Source organism: Dictyostelium discoideum, assembly GCF_000004695.1.
Source record: "Dictyostelium discoideum AX4 chromosome 2 chromosome, whole genome shotgun sequence".
Classification (NCBI taxonomy): Eukaryota; Evosea; class Eumycetozoa; order Dictyosteliales; family Dictyosteliaceae; genus Dictyostelium; species Dictyostelium discoideum.
The window spans coordinates 4,397,874-4,421,286 of NC_007088.5; the positions used below are offsets into that span (position 1 = coordinate 4,397,874).

The 23,413-nt window shown below is 23.7% G+C and overlaps 11 protein-coding genes and 1 non-coding gene across 12 annotated transcripts; 5 read left to right on the plus strand and 7 right to left on the minus strand.

Moving 5' to 3' along the window:
* Window positions 1-38: 38 nt before the first annotated feature.
* Window positions 39-1,940, minus strand: DDB_G0274665 (hypothetical protein; the record flags this gene model as incomplete). Its single annotated transcript, XM_639031.1, has 6 exons — window positions 39-603; window positions 642-766; window positions 885-947; window positions 1,051-1,249; window positions 1,759-1,852; window positions 1,937-1,940. 6 exons carry the CDS (start codon window positions 1,938-1,940, stop codon window positions 39-41), a joined length of 1,050 nt encoding a protein of 349 aa, XP_644123.1.
* A 67-nt stretch (window positions 1,941-2,007) lies between these two features.
* On the plus strand, window positions 2,008-2,089 carry tRNA-Ser-AGA-2. Its single transcript has one exon. It is a non-coding gene; the product is annotated as a tRNA-Ser (tRNA).
* Window positions 2,090-2,838: 749 nt separating this feature from the next.
* Window positions 2,839-6,542, minus strand: lig1 (DNA ligase I; the record flags this gene model as incomplete). The annotated part of the gene is made up of 2 exons (XM_639032.1): window positions 2,839-6,400; window positions 6,526-6,542. The coding sequence occupies 2 exons, from the start codon at window positions 6,540-6,542 to the stop codon at window positions 2,839-2,841; spliced, it is 3,579 nt and encodes a 1,192-aa protein (XP_644124.1).
* A 459-nt stretch (window positions 6,543-7,001) lies between these two features.
* Window positions 7,002-7,560, minus strand: DDB_G0274491 (hypothetical protein; the record flags this gene model as incomplete). The annotated part of the gene is made up of 3 exons (XM_639033.1): window positions 7,002-7,107; window positions 7,226-7,351; window positions 7,448-7,560. 3 exons carry the CDS (start codon window positions 7,558-7,560, stop codon window positions 7,002-7,004), a joined length of 345 nt encoding a protein of 114 aa, XP_644125.1.
* Window positions 7,561-7,721: 161 nt separating this feature from the next.
* DDB_G0274489 (hypothetical protein) lies at window positions 7,722-8,324 on the minus strand (the record flags this gene model as incomplete). Its single annotated transcript, XM_639034.1, has 1 exon — window positions 7,722-8,324. The coding sequence occupies one exon, from the start codon at window positions 8,322-8,324 to the stop codon at window positions 7,722-7,724; it is 603 nt and encodes a 200-aa protein (XP_644126.1).
* A 777-nt stretch (window positions 8,325-9,101) lies between these two features.
* Window positions 9,102-10,769, plus strand: DDB_G0274487 (hypothetical protein; the record flags this gene model as incomplete). Its single annotated transcript, XM_639035.1, has 1 exon — window positions 9,102-10,769. The coding sequence occupies one exon, from the start codon at window positions 9,102-9,104 to the stop codon at window positions 10,767-10,769; it is 1,668 nt and encodes a 555-aa protein (XP_644127.1).
* Window positions 10,770-10,925: 156 nt separating this feature from the next.
* DDB_G0274663 (hypothetical protein) lies at window positions 10,926-12,389 on the minus strand (the record flags this gene model as incomplete). Its single annotated transcript, XM_639036.1, has 1 exon — window positions 10,926-12,389. One exon carries the CDS (start codon window positions 12,387-12,389, stop codon window positions 10,926-10,928), a length of 1,464 nt encoding a protein of 487 aa, XP_644128.1.
* Window positions 12,390-14,077: 1,688 nt separating this feature from the next.
* On the plus strand, window positions 14,078-14,653 carry DDB_G0274661 (hypothetical protein; the record flags this gene model as incomplete). The annotated part of the gene is made up of 1 exon (XM_639037.1): window positions 14,078-14,653. The coding sequence occupies one exon, from the start codon at window positions 14,078-14,080 to the stop codon at window positions 14,651-14,653; it is 576 nt and encodes a 191-aa protein (XP_644129.1).
* Window positions 14,654-14,903: 250 nt separating this feature from the next.
* On the plus strand, window positions 14,904-18,354 carry DDB_G0274907 (hypothetical protein; the record flags this gene model as incomplete). Its single annotated transcript, XM_639038.1, has 2 exons — window positions 14,904-14,980; window positions 15,117-18,354. The coding sequence occupies 2 exons, from the start codon at window positions 14,904-14,906 to the stop codon at window positions 18,352-18,354; spliced, it is 3,315 nt and encodes a 1,104-aa protein (XP_644130.1).
* A 216-nt stretch (window positions 18,355-18,570) lies between these two features.
* Window positions 18,571-19,218, minus strand: DDB_G0274485 (hypothetical protein; the record flags this gene model as incomplete). Its single annotated transcript, XM_639039.1, has 2 exons — window positions 18,571-19,077; window positions 19,168-19,218. The coding sequence occupies 2 exons, from the start codon at window positions 19,216-19,218 to the stop codon at window positions 18,571-18,573; spliced, it is 558 nt and encodes a 185-aa protein (XP_644131.1).
* Window positions 19,219-20,669: 1,451 nt separating this feature from the next.
* act14 (hypothetical protein) lies at window positions 20,670-21,800 on the plus strand (the record flags this gene model as incomplete). Its single annotated transcript, XM_639040.1, has 1 exon — window positions 20,670-21,800. The coding sequence occupies one exon, from the start codon at window positions 20,670-20,672 to the stop codon at window positions 21,798-21,800; it is 1,131 nt and encodes a 376-aa protein (XP_644132.1).
* Window positions 21,801-22,003: 203 nt separating this feature from the next.
* DDB_G0274909 (hypothetical protein) lies at window positions 22,004-23,035 on the minus strand (the record flags this gene model as incomplete). The annotated part of the gene is made up of 3 exons (XM_639041.1): window positions 22,004-22,287; window positions 22,395-22,925; window positions 23,029-23,035. The coding sequence occupies 3 exons, from the start codon at window positions 23,033-23,035 to the stop codon at window positions 22,004-22,006; spliced, it is 822 nt and encodes a 273-aa protein (XP_644133.1).
* Window positions 23,036-23,413: the final 378 nt, after the last annotated feature.

Genomic DNA, 23,413 nt, shown 5'->3' on the forward strand with positions numbered 1-23,413 from the left:
AATTTTTAATATTTATTAATTTTTAATATATAATATTTTTAAAAATATGAAAAGTAATATTTAATTGAAGGATTTGAAGAATTAAAATAATTATTAATTGTAAATGATGAAATTGGTAATAAAGTATCAAGATCAATGATTGAAACTTCAGTTACCATATCACCACCATCAGATTTGTTAAGATTTGAAATTATTAAACCAGATTTATCTAAAGTTAATTGGAATGGATTAAATTGATTGTTATTATTATTATTTTTGAAATTATTATTAATTTTAGTACTGAAAACATTATTACAACTATTACTGGCGGCATCAAATTGACACATTTCCATAAGATCATTATTTTTACTAATTTGGATTAAATATAAATTTGAAGTATTTGGTGAAGTTAATAACATTGTGTTTTTAGATGGATCTTGTAAACCTTTAATAGAGTTAAATCTTTTTTCAACAGATATAGAACCACTAGTATCAATTACCATTAAATTGGTTTGACTCAAAGATAATGGTGAAAAGGCTATATACATTAAATGATTTTGTTGATCATATGCAAGTAATGGTAAAAGGTCACTTGAAAAATTATCAAAATGAAAACAAAGACTACTTTGTTTGGAAAAATCATATTTTGCTAAACAATTAACAGCTGGTTCAATATTTGAAGTTTCATTGTCATATAAACTACATCATTTGAATAAGCATATGGTTGATTTGCATTTATACCTCTAAAATTCAACATTGGTGAATCAATAACTCTAATTTCATTTGACTATTTAAAAATAAAATTAGTAAAATTTTTTTATTTTTTTTTTTATTCACTGCTAAAAATAAATAAATAAATAAATAAATAAATAAATAAATAAATAAATAAATAAATAAATAAATACATTTAAATTTAAAGAAAGAATAGAACCTGTTGAATAAAGATCATTAATAGAGTATAAAAGAATCTTTTTTTAAAAAAAAAAAAAAAATTATTTTAATTTATTTATGTTAATAATTTATTTATGATCATAAATTTTTTTTTAAAAAAAAAAAAATTAAAAAACTTACAGAATTTGAAAGTTGATCAATACCTAAAATACCATTTATAACATATCCATTTGGTACATTAATTGAAACATTTTTAACAACTGTATTTTGTGATGGATCAATAACTATAAAATATTGATTTGAATAGGTTTCATTATTAATTTGAAATGCATAAATAAAATGAGATTGGTTATCGCCAATACTTTCACTGATCACACAGCTTCTAAAATTAAGAACACAAAAATAAAATAAAAATAAAATAATTGAAAATGTTTTCATTTTTTAGTACGAAAAGGTTTAAAAAAAAAAAAAAAAAAAATAAATAAAACTAAAAAAAAAAAAAACAAAAAAAAATTTAAAAATAATAAAAAATTAAAAACAATAAAAAATAATAAAAAATTAAAAATAATAAAAAATACTTTAACTTACTCGAGATATTTTAAAATATCCACCAAAAATCGCCACGTTGTTAGGAAAAAAAAAAAAAAATTGAAAAATATTGTAAACTTTCTCCAAATATTTTAAAATATCCACCAAAAATCACCATGTTGTAAGGAAAAAAAAAAAAAAAAATCTTTTTTTAGGGTCATTAAGTTATTCAATTAAACATTCATATTCAGTTCAAAGAAATCAAACCATTGAGTTTGTTCCCACTTTATGGTGCTTTTTAAAGTGGAAAGATTTATTTTGTTTTTTTTATTTGTTTGTTTATATTTATTTTTTTATTACTAGTTTTTGTCTAATATGTTGTTGATGTAATATAAGTATGATTCGATACAGATGACGTAGTGGAAAAGATGAATAGTAGGTGGCCAATTGTAATCTTTAAAAAAAAAATATTTTTTAATTTATCTTTCTATTTTTTAATTTAATCATAATTTAGATAAAAGCTAAATTTTTTTATTACACATTTTTTTTGATTTTGATTTTGATTTTTTTTACACATGTCATTTCCTAAAAAATCGAAATTTCATCAAAGACATCGTAGCAAAGTGGTCTAATGCGTCTGACTAGAAATCAGATCCCTTCGGGGGCGCAGGTTCGAACCCTGCCGATGTCGATATATTTTAACAAAATATCCACTTTACGAAGTTCGGATCTGGACTATTTTTTTAAGACCAAAGTTTGTTATACCGCTTTTAGGTAAAAAAAAAAAAAAAGACCAAAGTTTGGCCTTACTCAAACAAATTGGTTAGAAATCCCATTAATATATTAAAAAATATATTAAAAGAAGGGGTAAACAGACTCCCTAGTATAAAGAGTTACAAGATTATCTTTTAAGACAAACATATTGAAGTTAAATCAGAGAAATCGAAATTTATAAATTTTAAAATTCGAGTTCCTATTAAAATAAAACCTTTTTTATTTTTTTTTTTTTACATTTACAAATAACCAGTATTGAAATGTTAAAATCTAAAATGTTGTAAAAATTTTAATATTGGTAATTTTTCACCAAAAGATACAATATTAAAATGAATTATTTAATTCAAAACTTTTTTATAGAAATTTGTTTTTGTTTTTGGTTGTTCTTATTTGTTGTTTTTGTTTGTTGTGCCCTCTTTTTGATGTGCACAAATAAGAACAACAAAAAACAAAAACAAATTTCTATTAAAAAAGTTTTGAATTTAACCCACACCACAATAGCACAATAAATTACACCAAAACTTTATGTATTTTTTAATTTTAAAAATCTTTATCTGTTTTTATTATATATATGTTTTTTTTTTTTCCTTTAATTTTTTTAATTCCAAAAATAATTGACCACTCTACAATTGATGTAAATTTTTTTAATTTTTTATTTTTTTTTTTTTAATAATCTTCATCTTTTTCATTAATTTTTGAAGATTGACTATTAATTTTTTGATTTTGATACATATCAACAACTTGATCAGAACTAGTTGCATCTTCAGGAGATTTATCAGGACGAATTCTAATGAAACGTGGGAAACGTAAAGCGATACCTTTATTTGGATCCAAAATACCAGATGCAGCTGTATGAACTGGAGAGATTGATAAATCAGCGGCCAATACCTCCCAAACACAACTTGGAGAGAACCAAACATCAGGTTTAATTGAATCAGAGAAACGGAATTGATTACGTGGTTGATTAATTAGATGAGGTTTCAATTGACTGGTAAAAGTAGTCAATTGTTCATCAGAGAAACCAGTACCAATCTTACAGAGTGTTTGGAATTCTTCATTGTTTTCATCATAACAAGCCAACAAGTAAGCACCATAAGTACCTGTTCTTTTACCTTTACCATACCATGCACCAATGGGTACCAAATCTAAACTATCGGTCATACCTTGCATATAATCTTTTTTAATCTTTAACCAATTGTAAGAACGACGTGATGGTTCATAGATTGATTTCTCTTTCAAAGTTTTCACCATTAAACCTTCACAATTACCCTCGACAGCCTCTTCAAGATAGGATTGAATATCATTTACGTCGGAAATATTTGAATATTTAGCAAAAGCAAATACACCATCGGATGCAATGAAATTTTCAACTAAATGTTCACGACGTTTGATTAATGGTTCATCAATTAATGATTGACCATTCAAATAGAGTAAATCGAAAGCAAATACACAAACTGGTACTTTAATTTGTGACAATTGTACACTTTTTCTTGCTCTAGTCGATAAAACTTGAAATGATAAAATCTTTTTTGTTGCAGCATCAAATGCAACTGCTTCACAATCTAAAATGAATGATTTCACATTTGGCCCAACGAATTTAGTAACATTTGCAACAATATCTGGATATTTTTGAGTGTAATCCTCTAAATTTCTGGTATAAATATGAGTGGTACCATCTGGTAAACGATGGATTTGAGCACGTTCACCATCATATTTGAATTCACAAGTAAACTCCATATCAGAGAAACGATCCAACATTTGACTGATACCAGTGGTTGGTTGTGCTAACATTGGTTTCACTGGAATACCAACTTTCAATGAACATGTACTCAAAATATTATCAATACCATTCACAGCAATTAAATGAGGTACAAATAAATCATAATTTGGTAACTGACTATATGCACGAGTTACCTTTGATACAACATTTTGATAACGTTCTTCAAATTCCTCTTGTTTCATTTGTTTTCTAATATCAAATATCTGTTGACCGCTACCATCAATTGGTGGTGTTACCAATACGGATTTAGCCAATGCCATCAATACTGAACGTTCGGCTAGACCAATTCTAAGCTTACCTTGCAATGAACGAATGATATAAAGTGTTTCACAATCTTTACATGATACCAATAGTTTCTTTATAAGATCTTTCTTTTTTTGTTGGCCACCTGTGCCAGAGAGATCAGCAATTTGTTGAAATGTTTTGAACACCGATTGAATGGTCAATGGTGTTGGTTTACCCATTAGAGTTTGAGTGGATCTACTATTTTGTGCAATTATACCCAAATCACCAACCTCTGTCAACTCTTGTTTAATAACATCCACTGATCTACCAGTGGACTCTGCTAATGATTTAATTAAAACATGTTCACCAATACCCAACTCTTTAGATTGATAGGATGGACCAATCTTATTGATTGATAAATAAATTGTCATAACCAAATCCTTTGGTGATAATAACATAATCGATCTAAATAAATTGGCTAAATGTTCAATAATAATTAATCTTGATGATGTTGATTCCATCATTTCAAAGGTTTTTGCTAATACCATATATGGTACAGCTTCACCTTTTTTCCATTGTGCATCCTCAATTGGTCTATATTTTCCAATAACCTTTAAATCAGCTTGAATAGTTTTTGCATTACCTTTCTTTTTTGAAATTGGTACTTTTTTAATAAATTTACTTTTAATTTGTGTACTTTTCTTTTCTTCTTCTTCTTCATTTTCACTAATTCCCTCTTCATCTTCTTCTTCTTCTTCTTCATATTCTTCCTCATCAATATCTTCTAATTTTTCATCATCATCTTCTTCTTCTTCCTCTTCTTCCTCATCATCTTCTTTTTCTTTTTCTTTTTCTTTTTCTTTTTCTTTTTTAACTTCTACTTTTGTTGCTTCAACTTGTTTTTTTGAAGTTATTACTTCTTTTTCTTCTTTTTTAGATGGACTTGAAATTGATTTTGAAGAAATAGTTGTGGCGGTAGAGGTAGTAGTTGTGGTGGTGGTGGTTGTGGTGCTTTGCTTTGCTTCAAGTACAGGTGATGGTTTTTTTGTTGTTGCTGTTGGTTTATGATCAACTTTTTGTTTTTTATTAGTTTTACTGTTTTTAGATGTTGAGGTTGGTACTGACGATTTAGCTTCAGCATTTGCTCTTTTAAATAAATCTGAAATATCAATAGTTTCTTTTTTTGGTGAAGTTAATTCCTTTTCTTTTAATTCCTTTTCTTTTAATTCCTTTTCTTTTAATTCCTTTTCTTTTAATTCCTTTTCTTTTTTCTCTTTTTCTTCTTTTTCTTTCAATTCTTTTTCTTTTTTCTCTTTTTTCTCCTTTTCCTTTTCTTCCTTTTCTTTTTTCTCTTTTTCTTTTAACTCTTTTTCTTTTTTCTCTTTATCTTTGAGTTCTTTTTCTTTTTCTTTTAGCTCCTTTTCTTTTTTATCTTTTAATTCCTTTTCTTTTAATTCCTTTTCTTTTAATTCCTTTTCTTTTTTATCTTTTTCTTCTTTTTCTTTTTTTTCTTTTTCTTTCTTTTCTTTTTCCTTTGATTCTTTTTCTTTTAACTCTTTTTCTTTCTTTTCTTTTTCTTTTTTCTCTTTATCTTTTAAAACTTTTTCTTTATACTCTTTATCTTTTGAAGAAATTGAATCTTTTTCATTATCACTATCATCATCGAGCATATCATCTAAATCATTATCATCAGTTTTATTTTCATCTTCTTCGTCTTCTTCATCGTCATCCATTTTCTTTCTTTTTAATCTTTTCAAATTATTTGATTGTTTTGAAGATTGTTTTTCAGGTTTTTTAGTTTCTTTATTTTCTATTGTTTTCTTTGAAGAAGATGATGATTTTGATTCTTTATTTTCTTTAGTTTTTAATGATTGTTTTTTCTTTTTATTCTTTTCTTTTTCATTTTCATCTAATTCCATTTCTTCTTCACCATTTATATCTTCTTCAATTTCTTCATCTTGTTGTTGATATTCTTCTTCTTCTTCTTGTTCTTCTTCACCATCTTGTTCTTCTTGTTCTTCTTCTTCTTCTTCTTCCTTATTTTTTTTTGAACTCTTTCTCTTTGGTTTTGTTTCTTTTTTTTCTTTCTTTTCAACTTTTTCTTTAACCACTGCTTCTCTTTTCTTTTTAGGGGAAGTTTTAAGTTTATTTAATTCTTGTGCATTACTAATTTTCTTTTCTATATCTTCAATTTCTCCACCTTCTTTCTTTTGTAAGAAACTCCTATAATATATTATGTCAAATTAATTAATTTTTTTTAAAAAAAAAAAAAAAAAAAAAAAAAAAAAAAAAACGAGTTAGCTTTAAAGTAATTAAAAAATAAAATAAAATAAAAAAATTCTAATTACCACATAGAAGATTGCATTTTTTTTCTTCTTTTTTATTTAAATTCTAAATATGGTACAAATTGTGTTAATTTATATATATATATATATGTGTGGTGTTAATATAGTGCTACAAAAAATGTTTTTTTTTTTTTATTTTTTTTTTTTGTTTTGGAATGGTTTATTAAAAAAAAAGCGGGAAAATTTCAAAAAATAAAAAAAATAAAAATTAAATGAAATAAAAAACCAAAAGATATTAAATTTATTTATTATTATTATTTATTTATATTTAATATTATTATTTTTCACATTTATGAACATTAATATTTATAAATAAATAAATAAATAAATAAATAATAAATCTATTTTATAAAAACAAATTGGGGAAAAAATAAATTAAATGAATAGGTATATATTATCTATTTTATTCCTTTATTAATTTTTTTTTTTTTTTTTCTAAAAACTTTTTTAATTATTATAAAACTTTTTATCAGCACTAGTTAAAAAGTACCATAAGAATTTAAAGTTCTTGAAGCCATAATCAACATATCATAAAAACCATTAACAGATCTTCTTAATTCATCTGCGCTATTTGCTGCATATAACCTATAAAATAATAATAATAATAATAATAATAATAAAAATAAAAATCATTATAATATAAATTAATATAAATTTTTTTTTTTTTTTTTTTTTTTTTTTTTAAGAAATTTCTTTTACTTACACTGTTAAAACTGAATTATTTATCTTAAAATCTCTAAATATATTTAAATTAATTTCTTTATCTACAATTAATGAGTTCATAATAAATTTTGCATATTGTTCTTTTTTATAATCAATATCAACTGAACTATAAATTTGTATAAACATATTAATATTTTTTTTTTTTTTTTTTTTTTTTCTTTTTTTTTTTTTTTTTTTTTTTTTAATAAAAAAAAACCCATACTATTTATACAATAAATTATCGGCTGATTTTACTTTCTTATTTTCATCATCTTCATCTGAATAATCATCATCTTCATCTAAAATGATATCATCTTCTTTCTTTTCTGTTGACATTGTATTGTTGACTAACAAAAATAAAAAATCAAAAAAAAAGATGTGAAATTGTTTTTTACAAAAAAAAAAAAAAAAAAAAAAAATCAAAGTTTTTTTTTATTTTTTTTTTTTTTTTATTTTTTTTAATTAATTAAAATAAATATTAATTGTTTTTTATAATTTTATTTTTTGGGAATTTCTCTTTTTATTTTTACAATTCTAAAAGTTGTTTGATTTGATTTTAAAGATTCATTAAAGAATGGTAAAGTATTTCCAGCTTTTGAACCAAGACCAATTGATAAGGCACCATCTTCAATCTTTGTTTGAATTGATTTACAATGTTCAATTAATTCAATTGGACAAGTGAATTCGACAATAGTTGATGGATTAGTGTCTGTCCATTTTTTACCAGTTAAATATTTATTTGCATATTGTCTGCCATTTGAACCTTCGATTATAGCTTGATAAGGTTGAGTGTCTGGTAAAAATCCATTATCAATAAGGAATTTACATTCTATATCACCCATTGGTCTATATACATTGATTTTACCTTTTATCGGTATTGATGATAATGCTTCTAACCAAACACTACTACTACCCCTATGAGTTATATTCTTTAATTCCCCTGAATCCAATAATTCTTTTTCATATTGTTTTAAATATTTTAATCCTTTTCCAATTGGTTCTGCTCTTTCTAATGATTTTAAAAATTCTTTTTCATTTTCTTTAAATATTATTTCTTCTTCTTTTTCTTTTTCTTCTTCTTTTTTTTTATTATTACTCATATTTTAAAATTAAATCTATAATATATTGTTTTTTCATTTTTTATTAAATAAAAAAAAAAAAAAAAAATTATAAAAAAAAATTAAAAAAAATAAAAAAAAAAGTGAAAAAAAAAAAGAATAAGAAAAATATAAGAAAAATTATTTATTTAAATAAAAAAAGATACAGTAACTATTATTTAATATTTTATTTTATTGTATTTTTTATTAATTTTAAAGTTCTATTTTAAATTTTTTTTTTCTTTTTTTTTTAATTTAATTTAATTAATTTCAATTTTTTTTTTTTTATTTTTTTTTTTTTCTTAATAATATTTCCCATTACCATCTTTAGAAATAAATTTAGGTACTGTTATTTAATTTTTTAAAAAAAAATAATTAATTTAAATTAATTTATTTCGAAAAAAAAAATGGTAGATCTTTGCATCAAAATTTTAATTAGAAGGTGGGCATAAAAATGTGTGGTTCTCATTAAAAAGAGAATGATAAAAATTGATAATTTCTGAAAAAAGTGAAAATTCAAGACAAATTTAGTCAGAAACAGATCTCATTTGAAAAAATTTTAATTTATTTTTATTTTTTTTTTATTTTTTTTTTTTAATTTATTTTTTATTTTTTTTATTTATTTTTTTTATTTAATTTTTTATTTTATTTTTTTTTTACTCTTTATTTTTTTTATTTTTTATTTCATTTATTTTTTATTTTTTTTTTTTGAGCAAATATATGTACAAAAAAAAATAGTTTAACAAGGAAAAAAAAAATATATATAAAAATAAATTAGCAATGGGAATTGAGGATAATTCACAGCAACCCAACACTGGTAGCCCATATGGACAATCACCACCATCACAATATAATCCATATGGACAACAACCACCACAACAACAACAATATAATCCATATGGAGAACAACAACAGCAACCACAACAACAACAACAATATGGATACCAACCACAATTTCAGCCTACATATCAACAACCACCACCACAACCACAATATTATAGTCAAGCACAAATGCCATTTCCCCCACAACAACAACAACCACCACCAATTACAAATTTAAATAAAGCAAATGACCGTGAATCATTAATTGGTGGTGTTGGTGGTGGTGGTATACCACCAAATAATAATCAAACAATGGTTGGTAGTTATAATGAAGGTGAAACCAAATTTGCACCACCAAAATATCAAGATATTTGGTTTTCAATTTTATTTGGGTTAAATTTTGGTTTATTAATAGTTGTTTCAGCATCAGCATTTGCCAAAACCCCTTATACATACTATGATAGTAATTATTACGATAATACATCTGGTGGTTCATTTGGTTTCCTATTTGCAATCTTACCATTTACAATTGTATTTTCACTTCTTTACATTTGGGCATGGTTAAAGTTAGCAGCCAATCATGCAGAATCATTAATTAAATACTCCTTTTTTGGAGCCATGGGATTAATGATTGGTTATTGCGTATTCTTTTTCGTTTGGGGTGCTATTTACTTGGGTATAATCTTTGCAATTATGGCATTCTTTATCATTTTATTCTACATTTCATGCCGTTCACGTATACCATTCACTGCCACTTTATTATCAAATGCAGTCGCCATCATTAAAGAATATCCATCAGTCATTAGAGCAGGTTACGTTTCAATATTTATCAATTTCGTTTGGTTCATCGTTTGGGGTAGTGCTTTTGCTAGAGTCAATATGGTTTACACTGGTGCAATTCAAACTTGTATCAACATTTACTTGGTTTTCACATTGTATTGGGTATTCCATGTCATAAAGAATACCCTACATACAACTGTTAGTGGTTTATTGGCAACTTGGTATTTCTGTTCAGGTCCAAACGGTGTAGGTATGCCACATAATCCAACACTTGGCTCCGCTAGAAGAGCTTTAACCACTTCATTTGGATCAATTTGTTTTGGTTCTTTAATCATCTCACTCATTGAAACTCTAAGATACCTTAGTCAAATGATGATCAATAATAGAAATGTTGTTGTAAAGATTATCGGTTACATATTTAATTGTATCCTTTCAATGTTATCATCGATCGTACAATTCTTTAATACCTATGCATTCACTCATGTCGCCATATATGGCAAATCATTTTGTGATTCTGCAAAATCAACATTTACAATGTTTGAAAATCGTTTAGGTTCAACAATTATCAATGACAACTTTGTTGGTACAACCATTGCCATCGGTGGTTTAGTTGCATCTCTTTTATTATCAATTTTGGGTGCTCTAATTTCAATTCCATTCGATATGTCAGTCTATGGTGGTGCATTAGCTTTATTCATTGGTTACTTGGTTATCATTACAAACTTGGAAGTAGTTTATAGTTCAACAATATCATTATTTGTTTGTTATGTTATGGAACCAGAAGTTTTAGCTCATACAAAACCACAATTGTATCAACTCTATTCTTCAACTTATCATTTAAGATAAATCATTTTTAATTAAAAAAAAAAAATTAAAAAAAAAAATAAAAAAATAAAAAAAAAAAAATAATAATTATAATTATAATAAAAATATCTAAAATTAAATTATCAAAATCATTACTAAATTATTTATTTCTTTAATAATTTTATTATTATTTATTTTTTAATTATTAAAAACTATTGAAGAAATTAAAGCAATTTCCATTTCTCTAGCTTCAGTAACACCAGGTAAATCATCAGGTTTTGGTGGATAAAGTGCAGAACAATGACTTCCACCTTGGATTAAGAAAACTTGAGATTCACTATTTGGTGGTGATTGAACCGATAATACAGACCATGGATCAATAGTACCTCTTTCATAGATTACATTTGTGGCTTGAATATTTGTACCACCATAATCATTTAAAATATATTGAATTGCAGGTTGATAAACAAAACCTTTTGGTCCAAAGATATCAGTACACATTTGTGTGAAATATTCCAATGTGATTGCACTTGAAAATGGTTGATTTTGAGATGAACCAGTTTGCCAATACCCATATTCAGTACAACATTGCCAATTCCAAGAACGTGAACTTGCATTGGCACTCTTATAATTTGATGATTGTAAATATTGTATAGATTTTTCATAGCTTGATAATGTACATTGTGAACCTGAGAATTGGTTATACTCATTATTGAAATCAATGAATTCTTTCATTGGATCTGAGGATTGCTCAAATCTTTCGCACATTGCTGTGATATTGGTGAATGTGTAATTATTATTATCGAGATTGTATTGCACTGTCTCGGTGATACCACTCGAGAGGGATTCCATAAAGGTTGCAATATCCAATTTTGAAACTATTGGATCACATGCACTAAACATTTGTTGAACTTGATCATTTTGACCATTGTTTAACATTGTGGTCACAGTTTGGGTGATGTTTGAAACGATGGCACTGCAAGTTGGACCGATCGATTGAGAAACCACTTCGAAATATTCTGGAAAATCTAATTGCGCTTTAACAGGTGCCGATGTTGCAATGGCTGCAGAAATGAGTTGAGGGTATTTCAATCTTAACCAACCACTGAGATTACCACTGTAACTGCCGCCAAAGCTAATCCATTTACTGCTTCCAGTATTGTATTTTTGGGTGAGGAATGGCACGAATGCTGCATAGTCGGCTAAGGCTTGTTGGGTGGTTAAATATTTTAAATTCTCTAATGATAAACTACCCATTGGTATACTGTCACCGTAGAATCTATGCTCGATAGCTACTAATAATGCGTTGAATTTTTGGGCGTATTGGTTGAATACGAAATGACCTGTGACATAACTTGCCCCAACTGGACCCTCACCACCTAAGATATAGAATACTGGTGAACCTGGTGTATAATAAGTATCATTCACATAAAACTTTTGTTTAAATGTGTTTCTATTTTGTGGGTCGTAATGATCAACTCTATTGGTAAACCATTGAACTGGTGGATCGTTTGGATTCACTCTTCTATCACTCGATGGTCTTGAATCAAATCCTGGAACTCTATGTTTTAATCCTTTATTAAGTGGTGAATCATGATTTCTATGTCCATTAATTATTCCTATAAAAAATAATAAACTTAAAATTATAAAAATAATTTTCATTTTTATTATATTTTTAAAAATAAAATAAAATAAAATAAATAAATTAAATTAAAAAAAAAAAAAAAAAACAAAAAACAAAAAACAATGGAAAAATGTGATCAAAAAAAAAAAAAAAAATTCGAATTGTTTTTTTTTTTTTTTTTTTTTTTTTTTGTTTTTATTTTTATTTTTATTTTTGTTTATTTATTTATTTATTTTTTGTTTATTTTTATTTTTTATTTTTATTTTTTTGTTTTTATTTTTATTTTTATTTTTTTTTTATTTTTTTTTTTTTTTTGATAAAAACAAACTAGCAATTTTATTATTTATCTTAAAAATATAAATTAATTTATTTTTAAAAAACATTTCATTTTTATAAAAGGAAAAAAAAGAATAATTTTTTAAAAATAAAAAAATAAAAATTTATTAAAAATAGTCTTTTTAAAAATGTCATATATCTAAAAATATTACGATTAATGTGTTGTTGGGTGGTGGTTGGTGTGGTGTGGGGGTGTACTTGTTACAATAATTTTATTCATTTTTATTTAATCGTAATTATAATGATATATCATGTTTTTTTTTTTTTAAAATCTAAATACAAAATTAGATATATTTTGTATAAATTTGGTGAAGGTTTTAATTTTTTTTTTTTTTTTTTTTTTTTTTTTTTTTTTTTTTTTTTTTAAAAAAAAACATAGAGATTTTTATTTTTATATAGACATTTCTTTTATTTTTAGAATAATACCAATTTATAAATTATTGAAGATGTATGAGTTTAAATTCTTAAAGAATTAAGTAAAAAAAAAAAAAAAAAAAAAAAAACAGTTATTATTTGGGAATAAAAATGATTATTTTATTACCAAATAATAAAAATCACTTAATTTAAAAAAATAAAACAAAAAACTAAAGTAAAAAAAAAAAGGATTGGAAAAAAAAAAAAAAAAAAAAAAAAGAACTAATTAAGAAAAAAAAAAAAGATTAATAACGCGATGAAATTTTCATATGTTGTGATGATAATAGTGAAATGATTTTTATTTTATTTTATATTTTTTTTTTTTTTTTTTTTTTTTAAGCAAAGACCAATCTGCCTGATCATCAACATCCACTAACTCCAAAATATCTTTTGAATTTCATCACGAAATTGAATTTTTTTTTTTTTTTTATTTTTTAAAAAATCAAATTTCTTTGAAAAAATACACAAATTAATTATGTAAAAAAAAACCCTATTTTGTATGTCATAATACAAATTTCAAATAAAAAAAATAAAATAAAAATAAAAATAAAAATAAAAAAAAGTATTTATTATTGTTTTGGAAATCAAATAAAATTTTTTTTTTTTTTTTTTTTAATAAAAAATACATTTGTTTCAATAGAAAAATTTTTGGGTATGTTCACCCCCTACACATTCCGTTTAATTTAATATTTTTTTATTTTAATTTTTTTTTTTTTAATTAATTTTTTTTTTTTTTTTTTAATAATAAATAAAAAAAAAATAATAACAAAAAAAAATAAAAAATAAAAAAAAAAAAAAAAAACATTTATTATTCACATTTATTAAATACTTTTATTGTTAAAATTAAAAAAAATATTTTACTAATAATAATTTTATAATATATTATAAAAAAAAAAAAAAAAAAAGAAATTTAAAACCTTCACCAAATTAATTAATAAATATATTTACATATATAAATAAAAATTAAAAAATAAAGATGGAACATGGAAATTCATTGTGGGGATTAAGAGATTGTGTACCAATGTTAAAAGGTATTGCATTAATTGGTGGATCAATGTTTGCAGGTATTAGTATTTATATTCAAACTGTCGAACATCCAGCTCGTTCAACATTACCAACTGAATTTGCAGTTAATGAATGGCGTGAAAGTTTTAAAAAGGCCGCTCCATTACAATCTTCTCTTGCTGCAGTTTCTGGTATCGCTTCGTTGCTTACTTTTGGCTCCATTGCAAAGGCATCCTGCAAGACAATCAACAAAGTAATCGTCAAAGCCACAGAAGATTCAGTTCGTCATTGTTGCCAATGTAATGGTTTAGGTTGGTTGCTAAGTGGTGGTTTAATGCTTTCCATTATTCCATTCACTTTATTAGCCATTATGCCAGTTAATAAGAAATTACAATCCAAAGAACTTGATACCTTTGCTGATGATACTCGTCAATTATTAGCTCAATGGGGTGAATTACATTCAGTTCGTTCAGTTCTTTCACTCTCTGCGGTTGCAATTATGGGTTACAAAATCTTTAGACACTCCCATTTGTTAATTAAATCTTAAAAACATGTTATCATTAAGATGAAATTACTTTCATAATCATTACCAATTTAAATTTTAAAATGATATTTTATAAAATAAAAAATAAAATAAAATAATATATATAATTACAAAAATTACAAATAGAAAATAAATAAATAAATAAATAAAAAAAATTACAAAAAGTAATTTCAGTTATTTTATTAATTTTTTTTTTTTTTTTTTTTTTTTCTTTATTTTTTTTTTTTTTTTTAAAAATGTTATAAAAAAGAAAATGATTAGATTTTATTTTATCTTTTTTTTTTTTCTAGGTTTTGTTCTTTTTTTTTTTTTTTTTTTTTTTTTTAAATTGTTTTTTTTTTTTTTTTTTTTTTTTTTTTTTTTTAATTTTTTAATTTCGGCTTTGATCAACTGGTTGCATGATGATAAGATTTTTTTTGAATAATTTAAATAAACCAAGAATATCATTAAACTATTTAAATAATAGTCTAACAACATATAATAATAATAGTAGTAAATTTCTCGGAAATAATAATAGAATTTTAAAATTCTATTCAACAACAGCAACAAAAACAACAACAACAACAACAACACCAACAACAAAACCAACAACAACATCAAACAATTTTAATAATCCACCATCATTAATTTCAAATTCAAATATTGAACATTTTTATAATAATAGTACAATTGAAGATTTAAAGAATCAACAAGTAATTAATAATGCATTTAATTTTTCAGCTAGTAAACAAGCTTCAATCATAAAGTCAATTGAAAAGGAACCAAATAATCCAAATCATTATAATGAGTTAATTGAAATTAATAAGAATAAAAATTCAAATTATTTATTTAAAATTAGTCAAGATAATACTGGAGATATATTATTTTGTAGAAAAGTTTTTAAAATCAATGGAATTGATATGACCATCATTGATTTACACTTAAAAATTATTGATTTAGATGATACTTTTAAAAATATTCATTATAGTTTATATTTATTATTTGAATCATTAAAAAAATATAATAATATTATTAATAATAATAATAATAATACTATAAATAATAATATAAATAATAATAATAATAATAATAATAATAATAATAATAATAATAATAATAATAATAATAATAATAATAATAATAATAATAATAATAATAATAATAATAATAATAAGGGTTTTTTACTTTCTATGATTACTAAATTTACTGGAAATAATAGTAATATTAATATTAATAATAATAATATAGATATTAATAATAATAATTATATTAATAATAATATTGATTTTAATAATGATTCAATTAAATTATTAAATGGAAAAGAAATGAAACCAATTGATTTATTAATTAAAGAATTTTATAATGATAATAAACATTTTGAATCATTATTAAAGATAGCTAATCATTTAAATGATTTTGTCAATGATAAAATTTCATTACCAATTTCAAAAAATCAATGGAAACAAGTTAATAAATTATCAATACTTCAAAAAGTTTTAGATTTAAAGAAAGCTCATCCAGTTGCAATTTCTCAAATCATTTATTTCATGAACAACAACAACAATAATAATAATAATAGCAATAAACCTATGAAAGAATTTCGGTTACTTGATGGTCAATCATTATCAATTAAACAATTAGCATTGATGGCATATCTTGAAAATAAGGATAGTTCAGATACTGATTATATAATTGACCAAACTTGGTTAGATTTGATCGAATGTTTAGATCAAGGTCATCATTCACTCACAAATAAAACAATTGGTCAAGTGATTACTTCATCCTCTGTAATATTAGATGCAATTAAAAATTTCCCAACAAATCCTATTTTCTATTACCATTTATCAAAAAGTTTAAATAATAATTTTGAAACTGTTAATTTAATTGTTTATTCTCAATTTTTAAATAATAAAAATAATAATAGTAAAGAAACTCTTTATTTAAATAGACTAAATTTAATTAAATTCACAATTTCAAATCAGTTAGATAAAATCAACCAAGATTCAAATCAATTATTATTATCAGATTATTATTATACAGCAAGTGAATTTTTAGAAAATAGATCTCAAACTATTGAAATAAAAGGTACAGAATTAAATAATGTTGATTTATTAATTAGAGCGTTAGAAATTAATTTGAAATTTCAATTAACTTTAAAATCAAAAGAAATAGTTGAAAAATTAATTCAATTATTAAATCATGATGAAATCGTTAAAATTAATGGTGAACCAATGACAAAAGAAGGTATCATTCTTTTACTACTATTAAATCCAAATCCTCCAAAAGATAATTCATATTATAATATTTCAATATTTGCATTTAATAAATTAATTGAATATTATGAAAATGAAAAAATTAAAGGTAAAGATAAAATTACATTATTAAATAATAAAATTAATCGTTATGGTGAATTATTAAAAAAATCAAAAGAAATTTTAAAGAAGAATATTATTAAAAATTTGAAATTAGATCCAACAAATCCGGATAATTATTTTAATTTATCAGAACAATTAAATCATGAAGAAACTGTAATTATTAATAATGATGTTGTTGTTAGTGGTAATGGTGATGGTAGTGGTAGTAGTAATGGTGGTGATAAAGAATGGGGTAAACTTGATTTAATATTAAAAACAATTGAATTAGAACCAAATAGAAAATTAGCTTATTATTCATTATTTGAATACTTATCATCAATAAAAAATGGAAAGCTAACAGTTAAATTAAATGATGGTTCTGTTTTAGAGAAACATCAATTGTTATATTTAGAATTAGTTAATTATCCTCGTAATACAAATGCTTTCTATCAATTTGGTTTACATTTAAAAGAACTTGACTTAAAAGAACTTTCTTCTAAGTTTTTTAATTGGTGTATTACAATTGATCCAAAATTCTCAAAAGCTTATTTAGAATTGGGTATGTTATTACATGATTTAAAAATTCCTTCAACTTCAATTAAACATCAAACTTCTGAAGTCATAAAGGTTTATTCAAGAAAACAATTATTTGTTAAAGCTTTGGAATCTGAAAATCCAAATGGTACTTTAAATTTAAAAAATTCTAATGCTTGGTATTATTTATCATTAGAAATGATTGATAATGATAATGATAATGAAAATAAAAATAAAAATGATCCAAATGAAAATAGTAGTGCTAGTGGTAGTGGTAGTAGTGCTAGTGGTAGTGCTAGTAGTGCTAGTGGTGATATTGAATTTAATAAAACAAAAAAAGATATTTTATCATTAATAATTCAAAATGATCCAAATTTTTCAAAATCATATTATGAATTATCAAATCTTTTAAAATCAAATCAAGAGAAATGTAAAGTTACTGGTTTAAATAGAATTGAACTTTTATTGAAATCAATTCAAATTGAATCAGATTTAGAACAAACTTCAATCTACCTATATCATTTATCAAATTATTTACAAAATGAAAAAGTAACTTTAAACGATGGTAGATCAATGAATAAACAACAATTATTAATTGAAGCAATTGAAATTAATCCACGTGGTAGAATATCTTCACTATATTATGCTTTATCAAAAACTCTTTCTAAAAATGATGATGATGTTTTATTTTTATTTAATAAACAATATAATAGGAATGATTTATTACAAGAAGCAACTGAATCTTTAAAGAAAGGAACTGATCCAGATTATATTAACTCTATTAAAGCTAAATCAAATTATTATCTTAATTTAATAAAGAAATTATTTACAGATTAAAAAAAAGAAAAACAATAAAAATAAATTAATAAATAAAATAAAATAAATAAAATACCAAACTGGTAGGTTTTAATATTAATTTTTTTTTTTTTTTTTTTTTTTTTTTTTATTTGAATTTAATATTTTAAAATTATATCTTTATTAATCGTTCAAAAAATATATTTAAAACTTAAATTGTTTTTTTTTTTTTTTTTTTTTTTTAAGGTTTGTGAGTGATTACCAACCAGTGATTTCACCACAGTCTTGAACATTTTCTTCAGTAGCTTGGTTATGTTTACCTCTACCAGCACCACCTCTGTATTGTTCAGTTTCTTTAACATTTGAGGATTTGTATGTAACACCATCATTAACTGGAGCGGTAGTTCTGCCTGAACCTGTACCAGTATCACCGGTAACACCACAACCTGAACCTGAACCTGAACCTGAACCACTTGATGAATGACGACCTAAATTTTTATTATTATTGTTTTCTTTTGGTTGTTCTTTGGTTGTATCTTTTTTACCACCTTCTTGAGCACGATTTTTGTGATGTGGGCAATAACCACCGCTACCACTACCGCTTCCACTTGAAACTGGACCTTGTGTAAACATTGCTGGATCTTTTGAACCATCTTCATCATCATGTCCATAGCATGGATTTGCGCCAGTATTACCTGTACCACCACTAGCAATAGTTGGTCCTTGTGTGAATAATGCTGGATCTGCTGAATCAACTTTTACACTCTAAAAAAAAAATTTTAATATTATTATTAATTATTTATTTAATTATTTATTTTATTTTTTTATTTTTTATTTATTTATTTATTAACTTACTAATGAAAGGGTTACTAAAAAGCAAAGAATTAAAATTAATTTTAATAACATTTTATATATTTAATTTATTTATTTATTTTATATATTTTATTTATTTTTTTTTTTTTTTGTTTTGGAAATGAATGTTTTAATTTGAAATTGAAAAAAACAAAAAAATTTGGATCTAATTTATAGTTTTATAATTTTACAATGGATAATTTTAATTTTATAATTTTATTGAAATTGAAAAATATAATGATATTTATTACAGTTGAGAACAATAATTCCTTTATTCGAGAAAAAAAACAAAAAAAAAAAAAAATAAAATTAGAAAATTAAAATTTAATTATTTTTAAATTTCTAAAAAAAAAAAAGATTTTTTTAAAATATCCAGATACGCTTCATCATTAATTTTAAAAAAGCCATCACAATCTACTTTTTTTTTTTTTTTTTTTTAAAAATTAATATCAACCAAAAAATAAAAAAAAACTTCACAGGTATTCTTTTTTTTTATTTTTATTCTAATTTATTTTTTTTTATTTTTTTTTTATTCTTTTTAAAATTTTTCTTTTAATATCATAAAAAATATCCCACGTCACCAAAAAAGATTCTCAATTTCGAAAATCCTAAATAAAAAAATAAAAAAATAAAAATATTGGCAGAATAAAAAAAAAACAAACTAATTTTAATTTTTTATTGTTTTTTATTGTTTTTTATCCAAGATTTAATATAATTTTAAAATTGAAAGGTTAAGTTAAAATTTCAAAGTTATAATATTATTTTTTATTTTTTTTTTATTTTTTTTTTATTTTTTCGACAATCACCATAAAGAAAATCCAGCATTAAAATATCATTTAAAATAAAATGTAATTTAAATAGTATTTTAATATCATTTAAATACATTTAAAATCAAATGTCATTATAATGGCAAAAAATATTTAAATTACATTACCATTAAAATGAAAATTTAAATATTCTTGCAAAATGAATTTTAACTTTAATTTTAGTGGTATTAAAATGTGATATTTTCTTTGTTGTGTTCAGAAATTTAAAAAATTGGGATTCAAAAAAAAAATAAAAAAAAAAATAAAAAAAAAAAAAATAAATAAATAAAATAATAATAAAAAAAAAAAAATAATAATAATAGTAATTAATTTAAAGATATGTTAATCAAACACCAAAAAAAATAATTATAATTAAGTCATAAAATGTTTTTTTTTTTTTTTTTTTGAATTTTATTTGAATTGCTGGTTATGGTGGTTTCAAAGATTTTTTCATATTTTTCAAAAAAATAATTGGGTAACCCACTCCCATTAAAAATTTCATCAAAAAAAACAAGCCATTTTAAAATTTTATTTTTTTTTGAATTTTTTTAATTATTTTTTTTGAAAAATGGGATTTTATTGGGTTTTTAATTTTTTTTATTTTTTTTTTTCAAGGGGTATAAAATGAAAAATTAAATCATTTTTTTTTTTTTTCTATAGTTTTAATAAACAAATATTTAAATATAATACAACAATAAAATGGACGGTGAAGATGTTCAAGCTTTAGTTATCGATAATGGTTCTGGTATGTGTAAAGCCGGTTTTGCTGGTGATGATGCCCCACGTGCTGTTTTCCCATCAATTGTTGGTCGTCCAAGACACACTGGTGTTATGGTCGGTATGGGTCAAAAAGACTCTTACGTAGGTGATGAAGCCCAATCAAAGAGAGGTATCTTAACCCTCAAATACCCAATTGAACACGGTATTGTTACCAACTGGGATGATATGGAAAAAATCTGGCATCATACTTTCTACAATGAACTCCGTGTTGCTCCAGAAGAACACCCAGTTCTCTTAACTGAAGCCCCATTAAATCCAAAGGCCAACAGAGAAAAAATGACCCAAATTATGTTTGAAACCTTCAACACCCCAGCCATGTACGTTGCCATTCAAGCTGTCTTATCCTTATATGCCTCTGGTCGTACCACCGGTATTGTTATGGATTCAGGTGATGGTGTCTCCCACACTGTTCCAATCTATGAAGGTTATGCCTTACCACATGCCATCTTACGTTTAGATTTAGCTGGTCGTGATCTTACTGATTACATGATGAAAATCTTAACTGAACGTGGTTACTCATTCACCACCACTGCTGAAAGAGAAATCGTCAGAGATATCAAAGAAAAATTAGCCTACGTCGCCCTCGACTTTGAAGCTGAAATGCAAACTGCTGCCTCATCATCAGCCCTCGAAAAATCATACGAATTACCAGACGGTCAAGTCATCACCATCGGTAATGAACGTTTCCGTTGCCCAGAAGCCCTCTTCCAACCATCATTCTTAGGTATGGAATCAGCTGGTATCCACGAAACCACCTATAACTCCATCATGAAATGTGATGTTGATATCCGTAAAGATTTATACGGTAATGTCGTCTTATCTGGTGGTACAACTATGTTCCCAGGTATTGCTGATCGTATGAACAAAGAATTAACTGCTTTAGCCCCATCAACCATGAAAATTAAAATCATTGCTCCACCAGAACGTAAATACTCTGTCTGGATTGGTGGATCTATCTTAGCTTCACTCTCAACTTTCCAACAAATGTGGATCTCCAAAGAAGAATATGACGAATCAGGTCCATCAATTGTCCACAGAAAATGTTTCTAAACAATTAAAACTAGTGATGAAAGTGCTTCTCACACAAACAAATATATTTAAATGTATAATAATAATAAAATATAATTATTTTTAATGGTTGTTGATCTTTATCCGACTATCAAAAAAAAAAAAATATATATATATATCTACACAATCTTTTTGTTTATTTTAGTGTTTTTTTTTTTTTTTAATTAGAGTTTTATTTTATTGTATTAGTTTTTAATAATTGATATTTTTGAAAATGAGTTATGAATAATTGGTGTATAATTTCTGGAAATTGATAAAGTCTTTATCGAATGAGGTAATATTCGACCTAAAATACCAAGTGGTTGGTTAAAATCATTTCCAAAGATAAGGTTTTCAATTTCATCACCAAGTACACCAGGTAGTAATATTTGGTTGAAATCAGTACCAAATTTTAATTGTTTTAATAATTTAGGAAGGGATCTTAATTGTTGATTAAATTTTGCACCAAATGTAAGACTTGTTATTGAATCTGGTAAAGAGAAATCAATTATTGGTTGGTTGAACCAAGTTCCAAATGAAAGTGTTTGATGTTGTTAGATAAATGATTTTTTTGAATTTGTTAATTGAATTTTTCACTAAATGCTAGAGATGTAACACTTTTTGGAATTGAAGAGTTTAATAAACACATGTCGAAATCATTACCAAGTTTTAATGTTTTTACATTGGGTGGAATTGTTTCATTGTCTAATTTTTGATTAAAATAAAATCCAAATTCTAAATTTGTTACATTTGGGGGAATTATATTAAATAATGGTTGATTAATTTGATCACCCAATTTTAAAAATTCAACACTGTTGGGAATATCTCCTGGTTTTAAAATTTGGTTAAATTCATTTCCAAATTCCAATATTTTCAAAGAGGAAGGGAGTGAACCAGTTATTGGATTATTATATCCATGATTTAATGATACACTTTCAACTGATTCTGGTATTACTCCTTTTTCCAATATATGATTGAAATCATATTCTGTAATATTTAATGTCTTACTATTATTTGGAATCACACCATGTGCAAGAGGTTGTTTTGAATTATAAATTAAAGTCCCTACTGAATGTGGAATATTACCAGGTTTTAACAGAGTATTTTCATTTTCAATATCAACCAACTCTAAACAAATAATATATTCTCTTTCTTTATATTCTAATAACTGTTCTCTTGTTAGTTTGACATATTTATTTTGTAGGTGATTTAATATTTCATTTCTTATAACCATACATTGGAATATTTTCTTATAGAATAAATCATCACTTTTGGCAACATTCTTTTTTTCCTTACACTGAATTTGTAAAACTAATTGTAAACCAATATCATTGTTCTCAATATTATCAATATTATCAATATTATTATTATTATTATTATTATTATTATTATTATTATTATTATTATTATTATTATTATTATTATTATTATTACTATTATTATTAATATTTTTAAAATTATTATAGTTGTTAATATTATTATTATTAATAGTTATACAATGGTTGTTTTGATGTTGGGAATTATTTTTTATATTTTTATTATAGTTATTATTGTTGATTATTGGTTGGTTTTTATTATTAATATTCCGATAATTAATATCACTATTATTATTTATA